The 18,486-nt window shown below is 46.8% G+C and overlaps 1 protein-coding gene across 3 annotated transcripts in view; it reads right to left on the reverse strand.

The window, feature by feature from the left end:
* Positions 1–1,041: 1,041 nt before the first annotated feature.
* trpm1a (transient receptor potential cation channel, subfamily M, member 1a) overlaps positions 1,042–18,486 on the reverse strand; it is an 82,320-nt gene continuing 64,875 nt past the window's right edge. For all 3 annotated transcript variants that reach the window (XM_038784122.1, XM_038784123.1, XM_038784125.1), the window contains exons 23-27: positions 16,303–16,323; positions 15,044–15,188; positions 14,464–14,654; positions 8,307–8,439; positions 1,042–3,213 (exon numbers count right to left, since the gene is read on the reverse strand). In XM_038784122.1, the coding sequence (XP_038640050.1) occupies positions 1,872–3,213; positions 8,307–8,439; positions 14,464–14,654; positions 15,044–15,188; positions 16,303–16,323 (1,832 nt within the window). In that variant the 3' untranslated portion in view covers positions 1,042–1,871. The remainder of the gene's footprint in view (positions 3,214–8,306; positions 8,440–14,463; positions 14,655–15,043; positions 15,189–16,302; positions 16,324–18,486) is intronic.

Here is an 18,486-nt window from a genome sequence, read left to right on the forward strand (position 1 = left end):
CTCGCCGGAAATCGGCGTTACGACGGTCTGCGGAGAATTTCACCCATGATCAGAAACTTAGCAGGGGTTAAATTGGCATTAAGGTTGGCCTTGGTCCAGCCTCAGACAGTTGACAGGAAGAGCATTGAAGACTGGATAGAGAATGAGTCACCATGATGCTGACTTCCCAAGAACACAATTCACCATGGAAATTAGCAGGACATTGAATTAGAATCACAGTCATAATAAACAGAAGTGGGGGACGGTTTAAAGAAGACAAAAAACTCAGTCATAGTAAACCCAACATTTTTATTACCATTGTTCTCTCAGATGCTGTCTAACACCATGGGAAAAGGTGTATTTTTAAGTGACAGTAAACCAGAATCTTAAACATGAAAAAGACAACAAGAGCCACTCTGCACATTGCAGAGAGTTACAAGGACATTTTAAACCTGCAGATTTGGCAACACCAAATTCAGAGTGTAGAAACAAACCAGACAACAGGGTCCAATGAATGAAGTTGGTGAAAGTTACTGTTGAGTCACATTGTCAGTTAATGCTCATTATCTGCAGTGCTGGAATCAGGTTCAGTAAGTGTTTTGGAAATAAAGCAATTGAATACACTATCATCAGTAATTCTTGAATCAGAAACAGCTTTGCATGCTGAAGGATGGAGTCCACATGTAAAACAATTCCATTCTCTTGCAAAAAACATTTTTTTCTGCATTTTCTTTTAGCAAATTTTGTGTTCACCTACTCAGACTGCCTAATTACATGTGTAATGCGGCAAAGTTTTATTCATTCAATTCTTGTTAACATGAACTGTGTTAAAACCCAATTTCCAAAAGATTAATGGACCCCCAGCACGGTGGCACAGTGGTTAGTGCTGCTGCCTCACAGCGCCAGGGACCCAGGTTCAATTCCGGCCTTGGGTCATTGTCTGTGCGGAGTTTGCACTTTTTCCCCATGTTTGTGCTGGTTTCCTCCGGGTGCTCCAGTTTCCTCCCACAATCCAAACATGTGCAGGTTAGGTGGATTGGCCATGCTAAATTGCTCTTGGTGTCCAAAAAGGTTAGGAGGGGTTATTGGGTTACGGGGATAGGGTGGAAGTGAGGGTTTAAGTGGGTTGGTGCAGACTTGATGGGCCAAATGGCCTCCTTCTGCACTGTAGGGATTCTATGGATTCTGTCACACTTAGGATCTAGGCTAAAATATCTGTGGGTACATTTACAATGTGAATGAGCTGGAGAATGCAGGAAAGGTCCTGACACTTTTGAAGCCAAATGCTATTTGTGATAAGGCAATCTGCTTGACTGGTACCCTAGCCACCACCTTAAACATTCACTCCCTTAGTGGCTACAGCGTGTACCATCTACAGGATGTACAGCAGCAGTTCCCCAAGGCTCTTTCCAAAACCATAATCTCAACACCTGGGAGGACATGGGCAGCAGAAGCATGGGACCACCATCACCTACAAGTCCAGCTCCAATTCACACACCTTTGTGACTTGGAAATATATCACTGATCCTTCATCGTTGCTATATCAAAAGTCAGGAACTCCTTCCCTAATAGCATGTGGATTGCAGCGGTTCAACAAGTTGGCTCATCATCTTTTCAAACGAATTGGCAATAAATACTGGTCTTGTCAGCTTTCTCAACATCCTGTGATTCTTTTTAATTTCTTGTCTACAAAAGAATGACCATTTGAGGATTTATCTGCTGGTGGTGTTGTATCTGACCCACAGCAGAGGTCAGTGTCTTTAGGGGAGGAAGGAGATAAATTGATGAGAAAAATAGACCAAGGATGATTTAAATCTGTGGTGAGAATGGTGCACTAAAGTTCTTCTGATAATAATTGGGCTTTTAAGGATCAGACAGTTGAAGGAAATCCTTTAGCAAAAAGTCTCTGTGGATTTCTTCTTCGGGCCTGCTGCTCGACTACTGCCTGTCCGCCTGGGGTCTCTATACACCTGCTGGGGGTCTCTGCTCATCTGCCGGGGGTCTCCGCAAGTCTGCCGCAGATCTTTTGTACTGAATGCTTGTTTTGGTTTGTTGACGTTTTCTTCCATCATGAGCATTGTTTTCCTGCTACGCCCATGAAGACTCTTTGACCTTGAAGAGATTAATCTATCCGGTGTGACTGTTAAAAAGTTTTTGGACTTTGGGACTGTTCTCGGCACCTCCACTCTCGGTGGCGGGAGATCCAAGACGTAGCGGCCAGTGCCAATGTCATCCTCCGTGTCTGTCAGCTCCTGTTTTTGTTCTGCCAGTGTTTCAGGAGAGGATGGTAATGTTGGGTGAGGGGCATCTTCCACCATCCCTCGTTCTTCAGGCAGATTCTTATAAAACTTGTGCTCACACTGAGTGACCCATTCAGGGGTCTTTGTAGAAGAAGAGCCGCCAGAATGTACATGATCTATATTATAGCCACAGTCTGGGCTCCAGCTTTGCTCTGGTCTACTCACCATACCCTCTAGCCCAAAGATGACACTTCTAGCTTTTACCACTGTGGCTTGGCATGCACCATGGCTTTGTGAAGGCAAGTAGTTTGCTGCTTTAGACTTCTCTAAGGGAAATGATAAACAGGCCTTCAATGTTGTCCGTGTTACTAACCCAGCTTCTTTTACTAATTGTCCATTAAGCCCAGCTTCTACTGTATGCAGGAACCTTTGATAATTAGTTTCCTCTTTTGTGTTCAAGGGGCTCGAACAGCCATCAGATGAAACAAAGATATCAACACAGGAGTTGAAATTCCTGGTGTCCTGTGTGACTCCCAGCCTTAGGCTGTTTTCCTTCATCCTACAGGAGCTGGAGGATTGATGCAGCCCAAACCGACGCTTTGGTGTCATGTTAATCTTCTGTTCTGCAAGTTCTTTTTCATCCCTCAGTGCAATCGCCGAATAAGTCTTCCTGTGAGATCCCATTAAAGGAGACATCAGGCCAGAGCTGTCTTCAAAGTTTGTGTCATCTCCATCCATGTGGAAGCGATACATGCTCGTTGCCTCAGTGCTGTTTTGTCTTATCAGGTAGGAGGCATCACATTCTGAAGGGCACCTTGAGCGAGTATGGGTTAGCTCCGCCTTGTCTATACCAGCCAGTTTTTCCATTGCATTGACCATGCGGCCAGAGAATTCCTCGAGTTGGGCCAATCGAATATCAACAGTTTGAAGTGAAGCTTTCATAAAATGTTCCCTCTCATTCACTTCCTCCAAACGCATTGCCATGTTCTCCACCCTGAAATATCGAGGCAAGCATTTGTCAAATAAACGCGATCGAGTTTCTGTCAGAAGTCACCAGCGGAAATTATATTCAAGCAAAGTTACTGTGGATTCTGGAAATCTTACATTAAAAACAGAAAATGCTAGAAATACTCAGCAGTTGGATTGGATGTGGATTTGGATTTATTGTCACATGTACCGAGAGGTCTTTAATTATGCTGCCCACTTTCCCAAGGCAGTGCGAGGTGTAGACAGAGTTAATGGTTGGGAGGTTCGGGGAGCATCTGTGAAGAGAGAATCTGAGATACAGGGTTTGATTTGTAATTTGGTGTCAGGAACCCAATGTTTGGATAATTTCCATAGCTGGTTTTGTGAAGGGAAGGTCGTGTCTCACTAACTTGATTGAGTTTTTCAAGGAAGTGACAAAGATGATTGATGAGGGTAGGGCAGTGGATGTTGTCTACATGGACTTCAGTAAGGCCTTTGACAAGGTCTCTCATGGCAGACTGGTACAGAAGGTGAAGTCGCACGGGATCAGAGGAGAGCTGGATACAGAACTGACTCGGTCATAGAAGGCAAAGGGTAGCAGTGGAAGGGTGCTTTTCTGAATGGATAGCTGTGACTAGTGGTGTTCCATAGGGATCAGAGCTGGGGGGCGGTATTCTCCGCTCCCGATAAAAATCGGGATAGCCGTCGTGAAATCGGCCGAGCTACACGACAGCCTCGGGGCCCGCTCCCCAAATCTAATTCACCCTCACCCGGGGGGCTAGGAGTGAGCCCCGGCCGCGACCTTATCGCGCCGGAAATGACGCTAAAACGGGGCTTTCCTGATGTCATCCGCGCATGCGCGGTGCGGTCTTTCTCCTCCGCCGCCCGACAAGACCTGGTGGCTCGATCTTGCCGGGCGGCGGAGGGGAAAGAGTGCGTCCGTTTTGGACGCTGGCCCGATGATCAGTGGGCACCAATCGCGTGCCTGTCCCCTCCCGAGCACAGTCGCGGTGCCCCCTAGATGCCCCAAACGGGCATCTGACGCTCGTTTTACGACGGCAGTGACCAGGTGTGGTTGCTGCAGTGGTGAAACAGGCGTGAAGGGCCGGCCGCTCGGCCCATCGGGCTCGGAGAATCGCCGTCCGCCGTGAAAAACGGCGAGTGCCTATTTTTCCAAGCGCGGGGTGGGGGGAGAATCGCTGGGGGCGCCAGGGGGGTGTAAAAAATGTCAGGAGGCCCTCCCACGATTCTCCCACGCCACGTGGGGAGCAGAGAATTCCGCCGGGGGCCTTTGCTGTTTGTATATATATATATAAATGATTTTGAGGAAAATGTAACTGGTTTGATTAGTAAGTTCGCCGATGACACAAAGGTTGATGGAATTGCGGATAGCGATGAGGACTGTCAGAGGATACAGCAGGATATAGATCGATTAGAGACTTGGGCAGAGAGATGGCAGGTGGAGTTTAATCCGGACAAATATGAGGTAATGCATTTTGGAAGGTCTAATTCAGATGGGAAATATACAGTAAATGCCAGAACCCTTAAGAGTATTGATAGGCAGAGGATCTGGGTGCACACGTCCACAGGTCACTGAAAGTGGCAACGCAGGTGGAGAAGGTAGTCAAGAAAGCATATGGCATACTGGCCTTGATCGGCGGGGACATTGAGTTTAAAAATTGGCAAGTCATTTGCAGCTTTATAGAACCTTAGTTAGGCCACACTTGGAATATTGTGTTCAATTCTGGTCACCACACAACCAGAAGGATGTAGAGGCTTTGGAGAGGGTGCAGAGAGATTTACACGGATGTTGCCTGGTATGGAGGGCATTAGCTATGAAGAGAGGCTGGAGAAACTTGGTTTGTTCTCACTGGAATGACGGAGGTTGAGGGGCGACCTGATAGAGGTCTACAAGATGTCCGTCCTGAAAGAAGAGCGGCACGGTAGTACAGTGGTTAGCACTGTTGCTTCACAGCAGCAGGGACCCAGAGTTGATTCCCGGCTTGGGTCACTTGTATGTGGAGTCTGCACGTTCTCCCCTTGTCTACGTGGGTTTCCTCCGGGGGCTCCGGTTTCTTCCCACAAGTCCCAAAAGATGTGCTTGTTAGGTGAATTGGACATTCTGAATTCTCCCTCAGTGTACCCAAGAGAGACACTGGTCTCCAAGGTGGCAGAGTGTTGTGACTCGGGGATTTTCACAGTAACATCATTGCAAGTTTAAATAAACCTATTTGTGACACTAACAAAGATTATGAGGGGCATGGACAGAGTGGATAGTCAGAGGCTTTTCCCCAGGGTGGCATAGGTTTACGGTGTGAGGGGCAAGGTTTAAAGGAGATGTATGCAGCACATTTTTTACACAGAGGGTAGTGGGAGCCTGGAACTCGCTGCCGGAGGAGGTGGTGGATACGATAGTGACTTTTAAGGGGCGTCTTGACAAATATATGAATAGGATGGGAATAGAGGGATATGGACCCCGGAAGGGTAGAGGGTTTTAGATCAGAAGGGCAGCATGGTCGGTGCAGGCTTGGCGGGCTGAAGGGCCTGTTTGTGTGCTATAATTTTCTTTGTTCTTTGTTCACTCATAATATAATAATCGCTTTGCAATGCAATGCAATCTTGAAATGTAAATCCCAAATTTGGGCCAGAGGTGAGCTTGGCACCCAACTAATAACCAGCTGGTGGGAGTTGCCTGTAGAGCAGGCAGAACATGACTGGCAAAGGCAGATGAAAGTTATAATGGGTCTGCCCCTGCCTTACAGAAGAAAGAAGGCAGCTCCTTCGAGGGCCAGAAGCCTGATCAAGCACCAAGTGGCCACTTGGCCAAGTGAGAGGTAATGTACATGATCGGCACAAGAACCCTAGGTGCTGGGATTTTTCACCCCGGCGTTGGCACGCACCAAACTAAATTTGGTTTAGTTTCCAAACAAACAGGTTCACTAAATTCCCTATTAAACATTGCACCTCGCCCTCCTGGTTTGAATTTAACAGACTGTTAATTGGATGTGAGAGGGATCCCCAATCTATCTCCCTACTTCACTTCAAAAATCGAAGTGCATCCCAGAGAGGTTGGGATCCAGACTTCCAGGAACACAATTTTCAAATCATGTCTGCATCCATTTCTGACCCCACTGGCAATTGAAAATTGGGTCCAACGTTTTAGTTCTGATGAAAGGTCTTTGGCCTCAAACATTAGGGCAGTACAGTAGCATAGTGGTTAGCACTGTGGCTTCACAGCTCCAGGGCCCCAGGTTCGATTCTCTGCTGGGTCACTGTGTGCAGAGTCTGCACGTTCTCCCCGTGTGTGCGTGGGTTTCCTCCGGGTGCTCCGGTTTCCTCCCACAATCCAAAGATGTGCAGGATAGGTGGAGTGGCCATGATAAATTACCCTTAGTGGCCAAAAAAAGGTTAGGAGGAGTTATTGGGTTACAGGGATAGGGTAAAGTCAGGGCTTAAGGGGGTTGGTGCAGACTCGATGGGCCAAATGGCCTCTATGCACTGTATGTTCTATGTATTAGTCGGAATCTTCCCAAAACTGCATGGAGTGTTATCGTTTCTCGGCCTTTTGGCTAAGATGAGCGTGAGGTCAGATGCCTGGAAGTGATATGTCTGTCTTGTGGAGACAATGAATTGGATTCAATTTGAATTGGTTTTTGGAGCTGTATTAGGAGTTTGTCCACACTCTTGAGCTCTGGCTTTGTAACTCTGATAAAGTAATAAAGCAAAACGCATGCAGTGTTGGAGCAGACAAGAAAACCAGTGTAAGCTTACAGGCTGCACAGTGGCTTTTCTCGCTCTATTGAACAGCACTCTGGGCAGTTTCAAAGGGGAAGCAAGATTCACGCAGTCAGCTGGAGGGGCGGGGCCTAGTGGGCGCCCTGATCTCAGATATTTAAAAAGACACCCCTTCCCCCCCACCTCTCCCCAACGACACCGAAGCCTCCATGGACACAGAGACCCCCCCCCCCCCCCCCTCCCCTAACCACAGACATGGAGACTCTCTACTTGTAGCTTCTTTAACTCTTTCTCACTGAGGATTAGTTCTGTCACAAGGAAGGGGAAATGGGGCAGCACGGTGGCCTAGTGGTTAGCACAACCGCCTCACGGCGCTGAGGTCCCAGGTTCGATCCCGGCTCTGGGTCACTGTCCGTGTGGAGTTTGCACATTCTCCCCGTGTCTGCGTGGGTTTCGTCCCCACAACCCAAAGATGTGCAGGGTAGGTGGATTGGCCACGCTAAATTGCCCCTTAATTGGAAAAAATAATTGGGTAATCTAAATTTATTTTAAAAAAGGAAGGGGAAATGATTGGCCGAGCGACGTCACGCCAGCTGGGTAGTTAGGCAGCATCAAGCCCGCTAATATGTTAATTTACGCAAATCCGGTCCATACTCTTCTTGGGCGTCACCGGGGGGGGGGGGGAGAGATCTCACTGGCACATAACCCGTTTTTAGTCTCTTGCAATATTTAGGGGCCATGATAGGATTGGCACCCACAGTAAGTGGACCGTTAGATCACAGCCATTCATTCTGTTTCTCCCTTCACAGGTGCTGCTGAATATTTCCAGAATTTACAGTTTTTATTTAAAATTATATTTGCTTTAATATTGCGTGTATTCCCTCGAGTATAGAAGTATTTTAACTTTGATGGAAGGATTTGATAGGATAGATGAGAGAAGCTATTTCCATGGGTGGGTAAGCCCAGAACATTGGGCCTAATATTGAGCCAGGATTCCTGGGGTGGTGTCAGGAACACTTCTTCACACAAAGACTCATGGAAATCTGGAATTTCCTTCCCCCAAAGCCTGTTGGGATTCAATCAAAAATATATAAACTGAGATTAATCGATTTTTTTGCTGGGAAAGAGTTCTAATGGTTACAGAACAATGGTGAGTAGACGAGGTTGAGATTACAGATCAGCTATGATCTAATTGAATAACAAAACAGGTTTGAGGGCTGAATGGTCACCTTCGGTTCTTATATTCTCGTAGCGGAAGAATCATGGGTAGAAGCAGGAAACTCTTGCCAGTACGTTGGGAAGAGAACATGTCACATAATAAGAAGCTGCACCCGGACAAGATTTATTCTAGGAATGAAAAGCAAATCCATCCGGCAAACTGCCCACCTATCAGCTGTGATCCGAATGCGCTCATCATTCGAGGATTGCTCTTGGTCTTCTTTCTGTGTGAAGTACTGTTCCACACACTGCTCCTCAAATACTTGTAGCTTCTTTAACTCTTCCTCACTGAGGATTAGTTCTGTCACAAGGAAGGGGGAATAAGGATATTGTTTATACACACACGCTAAGGTAATGCAAGTAAAAGATTATTAAAATTCAATAAAGAAAGATAATAAAGAAAGTGAATGGAATGTTGGCATTTATAGCTAAAGGAATACATATAAAGGGAAGGAAATGTTGCAACTATACAAGGCATTGGTGAGACCACACTCGGAGTACTGTGCACAGTTTTGGTCCCTTTATTTGAGGAAAGATGTAGTGGCATTGGAGGTCGTTCAGAGGAGGTTCACTGATGAGGGGTTTGTCATGAGGAGAGATTGAACAGTTTAGGTCTATACTCTAGAGTTTAGAAGAATGAGGGGAGAGTTAATTGAGGTATATAAGATAATAAAAGGTATGGACAAAGTAAACATGGAGCAGATGCTTCCCCTTGTGGGGAATTCTAGGATGAGAAATCATGGTCTTCGGATAAGAGATGGAAAATATAAAACAAAGGTGAGGAGAAACTACTTCTCGCAAAGGCTCGTGAATCTGTGGAATTCGCTACCCCAGAGTGTGCTGGATGCTGGGACAGTGAGTAAATTTAAGGAGGAGTTAGACAGATTTTTAATTGGGAATGGGTTGAAGGTTATGGAGAATGGGCAGGACGGTGGAGTTAAGGCCAGTATGAGATCAGCCAGGATCGAATGGTGGAGCAGACTCGATGGGCCATAGACTAATTCTGCTCCCATTTCTTATGAATTTATGAACTTATAATACTGGTCTGTCTGAAAAAGCAAAGCTGAAAGCATTGTGAAATGTTGCTGGGGCTGGGAATGGGGAGTGAAGGACGGCTGGAACATAGGTACATTTAGACTCTGAAGCCTATTCCAACATTCAATGAGGTTGTGGGAGATTGTGACCCAAGATCCTATACCCACCTCTGCCTCATATCCTTTAATAGCTGTCAATCTCAGCTTGATCCAGCATCAATTGCCATTTACAGATAGAGTTCCAAATTTTTGTTTCCCTTGTGTACAGAAATGTTTCCTAATTTCACTTCTCAAGACCTTGTCCTAATTTTTAGACTTTGCCCCCCCTAGTTCTATACTCCCCAACTAGCAGAAATAGTTTCTCTAGCTACTCCATCTTGAGAACTTTGATTAAATTAACTCCAAACATTGTAAATTCCAGGGAATACAATCCTAGTCTGTAATCTCTCCTTGTAATTTAACCTTTGGAGTTGGTATAATTCTGGTAAAGCCGACACTCCACTCCCTCTAAGGTCAAAGAGCTGGTACCTGCACCCAGTCTGGGGCTGGTTTAACGGAGTTAGCTGAACAGCTGGGGCGGGATTCTCCCCTACCCGGCGGGACGGGGGGTCCCGGCGTAGGGAAGTGGCGCCAACCACTCCGGGATCGGGCCTCCCCAAAGGTGCGGTATTCTCCGAAGCTTTGGGGGCTAGCCCCATCCGGAGCGGTTGGCACCACGCCGACTGGCACAAAAACCGGCGCCAGCAGCCTTTCAGGCCCGCCACCCAGCAGCGGGGCTGGCCGAAAGGCTTTCGCCGGTTCGCGCATGCGCCGGCGGTGACGTCAGCGGCCAGCTGCTGCTGCCGTCACCACTGGCGCATGCGCGATGTGGGTTTCTCTTCCGCTGCCGCCATGGCGGAGGCCGTGGCAGCGGCGGAGGAGAAAGAGTGCCCCCAGGGCACTGGCTCATTCCCTGATCGGGGGGCCCCGATCGCGAGCCTGGCGACCGTGGGGGCACCCCCCGGGGTACGATCGGCCCGCGCGCCCCCCGGGAGCCCGGTCGCGCCGCCGATCCCGCCGCCAGCAGAGGTGGTTCAAACCTCGGCGGCGGGAGAGGCCTCCCAGCGGCGGGACGTCGGCCCATCGCGGGCCGGAGAATCGCCGCTGGGGCCTCGCCGATCGGAGTGGCGTGATTCCCGCCCCCTGCCACTTCCCGGGTGGCGGAGAATCTCTGCCACGGCGGGGGCGGGATTTGCAGCGGCCCCAGGCGATTTTCCGACCCTGCTGGGGGTCGGAGAATTTCGCCCCTGGTTCGAGGTGCAGAGTGAGGCCAACAGTGCGGGTTCAATTCCCGGACTGGCTGAGGTTATTCATGAAGGCACCGCCTTCTCAACCTTAACCCTCGTCTGAGGTGTGATCCTCAGGTTAAATCACGATATAATGGTTTGACTCTGGATGGGATTTATCAACCTTGTCTTGTGTTTTTCCAGCGGGATCTACTGGACGGGTAAACCCCGCTCGGGGTTTGGGGAAACACCCCACAACCTATTTCAAAAACACATCTGCTTACGGAAAATAGCAAGAAAATTAAAGGGGTTAATTTTTGTCTTTCTCCCCCACTCAAAATACTTACATTAATTTTGGTAAGGCTCTGTCCAATATTAGTTTCTCTGGGATATCTGGACTGCTGCTCTGCCTCTACTCAAATACTGAAGCAAATTAATGATTCAGCAAGTCCATCATTTCCTTCTTTCATGGGGAATATCACCACTACGAATTTTGAAGGGGCCCCATTGCTCCTGACCGTTTCTAATATAATTGTAAAAAGGTTTTGTGTTGATTTTGATATCCTTTGCAAATTCCTTTTCATAGTCCCTTCTTGTGGTTCTTAATCTCTCTTTAATGTTGTTATTCTTTGTATCTTTTGCTGTTGCCAGGATCTGTGGTATTTTGTATTTTTGATTGCATTCTCTTTAAGTTTAATGTTATCTCTTAATCTTTGGCTGTCCTTAGCTCTCTTTTTTGCCAGGTAGACCTCCTGTTCCTGAGGGATATAACCTGGTCTGTATCACCTTAAATTATCTTTGAACCCCTCTCACAGATCTTGTGACGTTTTATCCATTAACAGATTTATCCAGTTCAGTCTCATCTCAGCCTAGTCCAAATCTAGAATCTTTGTAGCCGTTTCATATTTCTCCAAGTCAAACATTTTAAAAAATAAATTTAGAGTACCCAATTAATTTTTTTACAATTAAGGGGAAATTTAACGTGGCCAATCCACCCACACTGCACATCTTTGGGTTGTGGGGGTGAAACTCACACAGGCACGGGGAGAATGTGCAAAGAGCACATGGACAGTGACCTGGGGCTTGGATCGAACCTTGGACCTCGGCGCTGTGAGGCAGCAGTGCTAACCACTGCGCCACCATGCTGCCCAGATAAATGTTAATGCAGCGTGAAACCGTTAAGTAAATTTAGCTCATTACTAAATAGACTGCGCCCTTATTGTTACTAGGACATATTATTTCAGATAACTATCCCAGGATCATAAAAAAATTAATGATCTCTCTGATATGAGTCAGAATGCTTATTAAGATCCTGCATTAAGACCACTCTGCCTTTACTATGTTTGTTTAATCTCTGTATTTATACAATCTACCACTTCACAGCTGCTACCAGGAGGTTCGTACACAACTCCCACCTCTGTCTTAAATCCTTTCTATTTCTTCTTATAAATAAATTTAGAGTACCCAATTTTTTTTCCCAAATAGGGGACAATTTAGCGTGGCCAATCCACCTAACCTGCACATCTTTGGGTTGTGGAGATCCCACACAAACTCGGGGAGAATGTGAAAACTCCACATGGACAGTGACCCAGGGCCGGGATTCGAACCCGGATCCTCAGCGCCGCAGTCCTAGTGCTAACCACTGTGCCACGTGCCGCACTTCTATTTCTTAATTCTATCTATAAAGTCTCCACTGCCTGCCTACCCCTCGTTTTGTGCAAGGTTATGGGAATAAGGCAAAGGAGTGGGTCTGGGTGGAAAGCTCTTTCAGAGAACCAGTACAAAACCACTGGGTTGAATGGCCTACACTGTAAAGATGCTTCACTCTGTTCTTTCCTCCCTTGTCATCGATGTGATTTCATCCTTAATCACTAAGGCTACTCTATTCATCATTTTCCCAAATGTTCTTGTCGACTTCATACCTGCTATATATATTTCCCAATCCTGATCATCTTGCTGCCATGTTACAGGAATGGTGCAGTTCTCCCAAAAGGGAACAAAGTCCCCTGGCGAGCACGTTTAGCACCGTATTTCCCGGCACTCATTGAATAAGGGGCCTGAACGGGGAAGGTGTAGTCGAGGCCACACACAGCCTCACTTTGTACACTGGGGAGCTCCACTTGCTGTAACTGGGATGGCACCCAGGTGACACTGCCAGGGTGCCCAGGTGCCACCAGCAGTGCCAGGGCACCACCCTGCCCAAAGGGCATCCATCTGGCCGCCTCCGACCCCTGAGGGACACCTCCGTGTGCCGTTCCATCTGGTCCCTGTTTTTTTTTCAAAAAATATACTTTATTCATAAAATCTATCATAAACTTTACAGAACATTTCAAATTGTCTTGACTGTGCATTTCCATCCGAGTTACATTCATTTGTCTTTCTTCAATTCAATTGGGATAACGTTACACACGTATCCTACAATGAGTTACAGTTCTTTCTTAAATATTTACATTGTTTTGCTTCTTTCATACATTGTGGTATTGAAGACCCGGGCCGAGGGCCTGTGCTGAGTTGAACTCGCCTGAGATCCCCGAGGCAAAGGGGATGAATCCCAAAGTCTCAGGTACCTCGGGAATCTGCACATTAGAGTCAGGCTTACTGCCTCACTCCAATATGCAGATTTCCTAAAAAGTGATCCTGCCCATTGTGGGGGGATTCACATCGCACCTTTTCGAGAGATTGCATTGAATCTGGCGAGGCGTTGCCAACTGGGTGGATGCTGGGAGTGGGGTCTCCCGGCTTTCACCGGCCACGCTGCGCCGCAGCGAGCTGCTTTTCAGAAGCAGCGAGACGTTGGATCGCAGCCTACGTCACACCCTTCAAACTGAATTTGCAACCACAAATCATCCGAATTGGGTTTTTTTCTCCATTCATTTATATAAAGATTCTTTATTTGGGTCACACACCCTAACCACTCCTGCTCTAATGCTTTACTTCAATAATTCTCTTTTCTGGTTTCATTCATTTCCATCTTTTAGTTTTCTCTTTACCCATGATGCCAAAAGCACAATTTCTAACTGGTACACCACTCTACTTCCTTTCACTATTATCTATTTTACCTTTTCTACCAAAGTCCTCACCCGTAATTACCCTATTTCTCCATTTCTCTAGGATTCTGGTACTAACCCCAGTACAGGTGGAGTCCATCTCAATGTACATTTCCTTCCAGTACTAATACTGTGCAATATCCCATGAAATGGAGCCCCTCTTTCTCACATCGTTCCTTCAACCATGTTTTTACCTCTCTAACCTTTTTTTTTCATAGTATTTACAGTGCAAAAGGAGGCCATTCAGCCCATCGAGTCTGCACCGGACCTTGGAAAGAGAACCCTACTTAAGCCTAACGTCTCCACCCTATCCATTTTATCCCCGTAACCCAATAACCCCTCCTAACCTTTTTGGTCACTAAGGGCAATTTAGCTTGTCCAATCCACCTAACCTGCACATCTTTGGACTGTGGGAGGAAACCGGAGCACCCGGAGGAAACCCACGCAGACACGGGGAGAACGTACAAACTCCGCGCTGACAGTGACCCAAGTCGGGAATCGAACCTGGGACCCTGGAGCTGTGAAGCCACTGTGCTGCCCAAAATTTTATAAATTTTATAAATTTAGAGTACCCAATTATTTATTTATTTCTTTCAATTAAGGCACAATTTAGCATGGCCAATCCACTTAACCAGCACATCTTTGGTTTGTGGGGGTGAGACCCACGCAGACACGGGGAGCATGTGCAAACTCCACACGGACAGTGACCCGGGGACGGGATTCGAACCCGGTTCCTGAGTGGCGTAGGCTGCAGTGCTAACCACTGTGCCACCATGCCGCCCTTTTACCTCTCTAAGCTGCTTGTCCAATTTGCACAAAGTTCAGGTACTAATCCAGAGGTGATAATGTTTGAAGTCCTGGGGGTTGGTGGGGAATGAAGGAGTTTGTAGCGGAGGTTGGGTTGGAGACAGCTGTTGGGAATGGGAGTGTTGCACGGGAGTGTAAGGCAGCATTATTATTGGTCCGGTAATGTACATACTCAATCCCCGATCTCGTTCTTCCACCTCCTTGCCCTTCCTGCGACAGCAGTGATGAGCGACCATTGACAGGTAACTGAAGACGATGAGCGGTGGAGGGAAAACTGGCCTTTCATGGAATGTTAAAATAAGCTGATAGCGTTGGAATTTCCACACCTGGTTCGAGATGGAAATCACCTCCAGGAAAGTGTTGCTGCAGAACAGAGGACATCTCTATCAACAAAGCCCAAGAAGAAAGGCAAGCGAGGATCAGGGTCTTACAGTCCAGGGCAGGGGAGGGAAGCAGGGAAGAGTAAAGGGGATTGAAGGACGGGGAGGGAACCAGCAAGGGAAGAGGGACGGGCAGGGGAGAGAGAGGGCAAGGGTTCAGGGTGGGGGACAGGCGAAGGAGGAAACAATGTAATGAGCCTCAATTTCATTCCGAGAAGGTGGTGGGGAGGAAAACTAATCCTGGAGTTTTGAAAAAATAAGAGAGCGGGTAAATAATCAGCTGCTTCAGGACTGATTATAATCTGCAGTTTGGTTAAACTATCAGTTGCTTTAGGATCTCAAAGGTTACAGATTAACTATTCTGATTCTTACTTGAAGACAGCAATCAGCAGATTTACTAGCAGGACATTTGCGACCAGCAGGTAACAGGCCATGATAGCAGGAATAATCCAGGCTCCTGGGATACAGGGAGGGAGTCGCTTCCCATCATCGTCAAATAGATTATCTCCACAAGGCGCTACAGGAAAAGAAACTCCTCACAGTTTGATAGAAACAAGAAATGACACTGGATGCACCCAATGCTTCATTTCATTGACAATTATTTCAAGAACGTGACCCTCCAACCTCCCATTTCTTGTTTGCCCCTCATCACTTGGGGAACAAAAGTGACCCCATTAAAAAGTCTCAGGTGGACTGAGAAAAAAGGATAACCAGACTGCGGGGGCACACCTGTCGAAAACCACAGGGCACACCTGTCCAAACCGCATGGGCACACCTGTGAAAACCGCATGGGCACACCTGTCGAAAACCACAGGGCACACCTGTGCAAACCGCATGGGCACACCTGTCCAAACCGCATGGGCACACCTGTCCAAACCGCATGGGCACACCTGTCCAAACCGCATGGGCACACCTGTGCAAACCGCATGGGCACGCCTGTCGAAAACCACAGGGCACACCTGTCCAAACCACATGGGCACACCTGTCCAAACCGCATGGGCACACCTGTCCAAACCGCATGGGCACACCTGTGCAAACCGCATGGGCACACCTGTCCAAACCGCATGGGCACACCTATCCAAACCGCATGGGCACACCTGTCCAAACCGCATGGGCACACCTGTCGAAAACCACAGGGCACACCTGTCCAAACCGCATGGGCACACCTGTCCAAACCGCATGGGCACACCTGTCCAAACCGCATGGGCACACCTGTCCAAACCGCATGGGCACACCTGTCCAAACCGCATGGGCACACCTGTCCAAACCGCATGGGCACACCTGTCCAAACCGCATGGGCACACCTGTCCAAACCGCATGGGCACACCTGTCCAAACCGCATGGGCACACCTGTCCAAACCGCATGGGCACGCCTGTCCAAACCGCATGGGCACGCCTGTCCAAACCGCATGGGCACACCTGTCCAAACTGCAGGAATAACCTTAGCAAACTTACAGGGCACCTGCACAGTATAGAATTGTAGCGTATTTGTGTGAAGTGCAGAGGTGGTAGATTTATATCTGTCCTTTGTGAACAGAGAATCACAAATGTAAATACTGTCTGTCATCATCAGGTTACATCCATATGACAAACTACTCCATCCCCGAGCAAAAGATATGTTTCACACTTACGATTAATCTCCATGGCGTATACTAGTGCACGATTCCATCATGTGGAGCAAAAATAAATAAAGAGAAACAGGAAATGAGAGAAACTCTACAATATCAAAGGCAATACATAATAAAAATAATGTTGCAGTGCTGAAGAATGAAGCATAGAGGGTAGGATTCGAAGTGCTCACCACCAGAGGGTGGTGAATCTGTGGAACTCTTTGCCGCAGAAGGCTGTGGAGACCAAATCACTGAGTGTCTTTAAGACAGAGATAGAGAGGGCAGCACGGTGGCACGGTGGTTAGCATTGCTGCCTACGGTGCTGAGGACACGGGTTTGAATCCCGGCCCTGGGTCACTGTCCGTGTGGGGTTTGTACATTCTCCCCGTGTCTGCGTGGGTTTCACCCCCACAACCCAAAGATGTGCAGGTTAGGTGGATTGGCCACTCTAAATTGGCTCTTAATTGGAAAAAATAATTGGGTACTCTAAAAAAAAATTAAGGCAGAGATAGGTTCTTGATCAATAAGGGGATCACGGGTTGGGGGAGACGGCATAAGAATGGGGATGAGAATATTAGCCATGATTGAATGGCGGAGCAGACTCGATGGGCTGAGTGGCCTAATTCTGCTCCTATGTCAGCATCTACTGCATCACATACAGCCAGCATATACTGAATCAAATCCATCCAGCATATACTGAATCAAATACAGCCAGCATATACTGAATCAAATACAGCAAGCATATACTGAATCACATACAGACAGCATATACTGAATCACATACAGCCAGCATATACTGAATCACATACAGCCAGCATATACTGAATCAAATACAGCAAGCATATACTGAATCACATACAGCCAGCATATACTGAATCAAATACAGCCAGCATATACTGCATCAAATACAGACAGCATATACTGAATCACATACAGCCAGCATATACTGAATCACATACAGCCAGCATATACTGAATCACATACAGACAGCATATACTGAATCACATACAGCCAGCATATACTGAATCACATACAGCCAGCATATACTGAATCAAATACAGCCAGCATATACTGAATCAAATACAGCCAGCATATACTGAATCAAATACAGCCAGCATATACTGAATCAAATACAGCCAGCATATACTGAATCACATACAGCCAGCATATACTGCATCAAATACAGCCAGCATATACTGAATCACATACAGACAGCATATACTGAATCACATACAGCCAGCAGATACTGAATCAAATACAGCCAGCATATACTGAATCACATACAGCCAGCATATACTGAATCACATACAGACAGCATATACTGAATCACATACAGCCAGCATATACTGAATCACATACAGACAGCATATACTGAATCACATAAAGACAGCATATACTGCATCAAATACAGCCAGCATATACTGAATCACATACAGCCAGCATATACTGAATCACATACAGACAGCAGATACTGAATCAAATACAGCCAGCATATACTGAATCAAATACAGCCAGCATATACTGAATCACATACAGCCAGCATATACTGCATCAAATACAGCCAGCATATACTGAATCACATACAGACAGCATATACTGAATCACATACAGCCAGCAGATACTGAATCACATACAGCCAGCATATACTGAATCACATACAGACAGCATATACTGAATCACATACAGCCAGCATATACTGAATCACATACAGCCAGCATATACTGAATCACATACAGCCAGCATATACTGAATCACATACAGACAGCAGATACTGAATCAAATACAGCCAGCATATACTGAATCAAATACAGCCAGCATATACTGAATCACATACAGCCAGCATATACTGCATCAAATACAGCCAGCATATACTGAATCACATACAGACAGCATATACTGAATCACATACAGCCAGCAGATACTGAATCAAATACAGCCAGCATATACTGAATCACATACAGCCAGCATATACTGAATCACATACAGACAGCATATACTGAATCACATACAGCCAGCATATACTGAATCAAATACAGCCAGCATATACTGAATCACATACAGACAGCATATACTGAATCACATACAGCCAGCATATACTGAATCAAATACAGCCAGCATATACTGAATCACATACAGCCAGCATATACTGAATCACATACAGACAGCATATACTGCATCAAATACAGCCAGCATATACTGAATCAC

Source organism: Scyliorhinus canicula, chromosome 24, assembly GCF_902713615.1.
Source record: "Scyliorhinus canicula chromosome 24, sScyCan1.1, whole genome shotgun sequence".
In the NCBI taxonomy this organism is placed as follows: domain Eukaryota; kingdom Metazoa; phylum Chordata; class Chondrichthyes; order Carcharhiniformes; family Scyliorhinidae; genus Scyliorhinus; species Scyliorhinus canicula.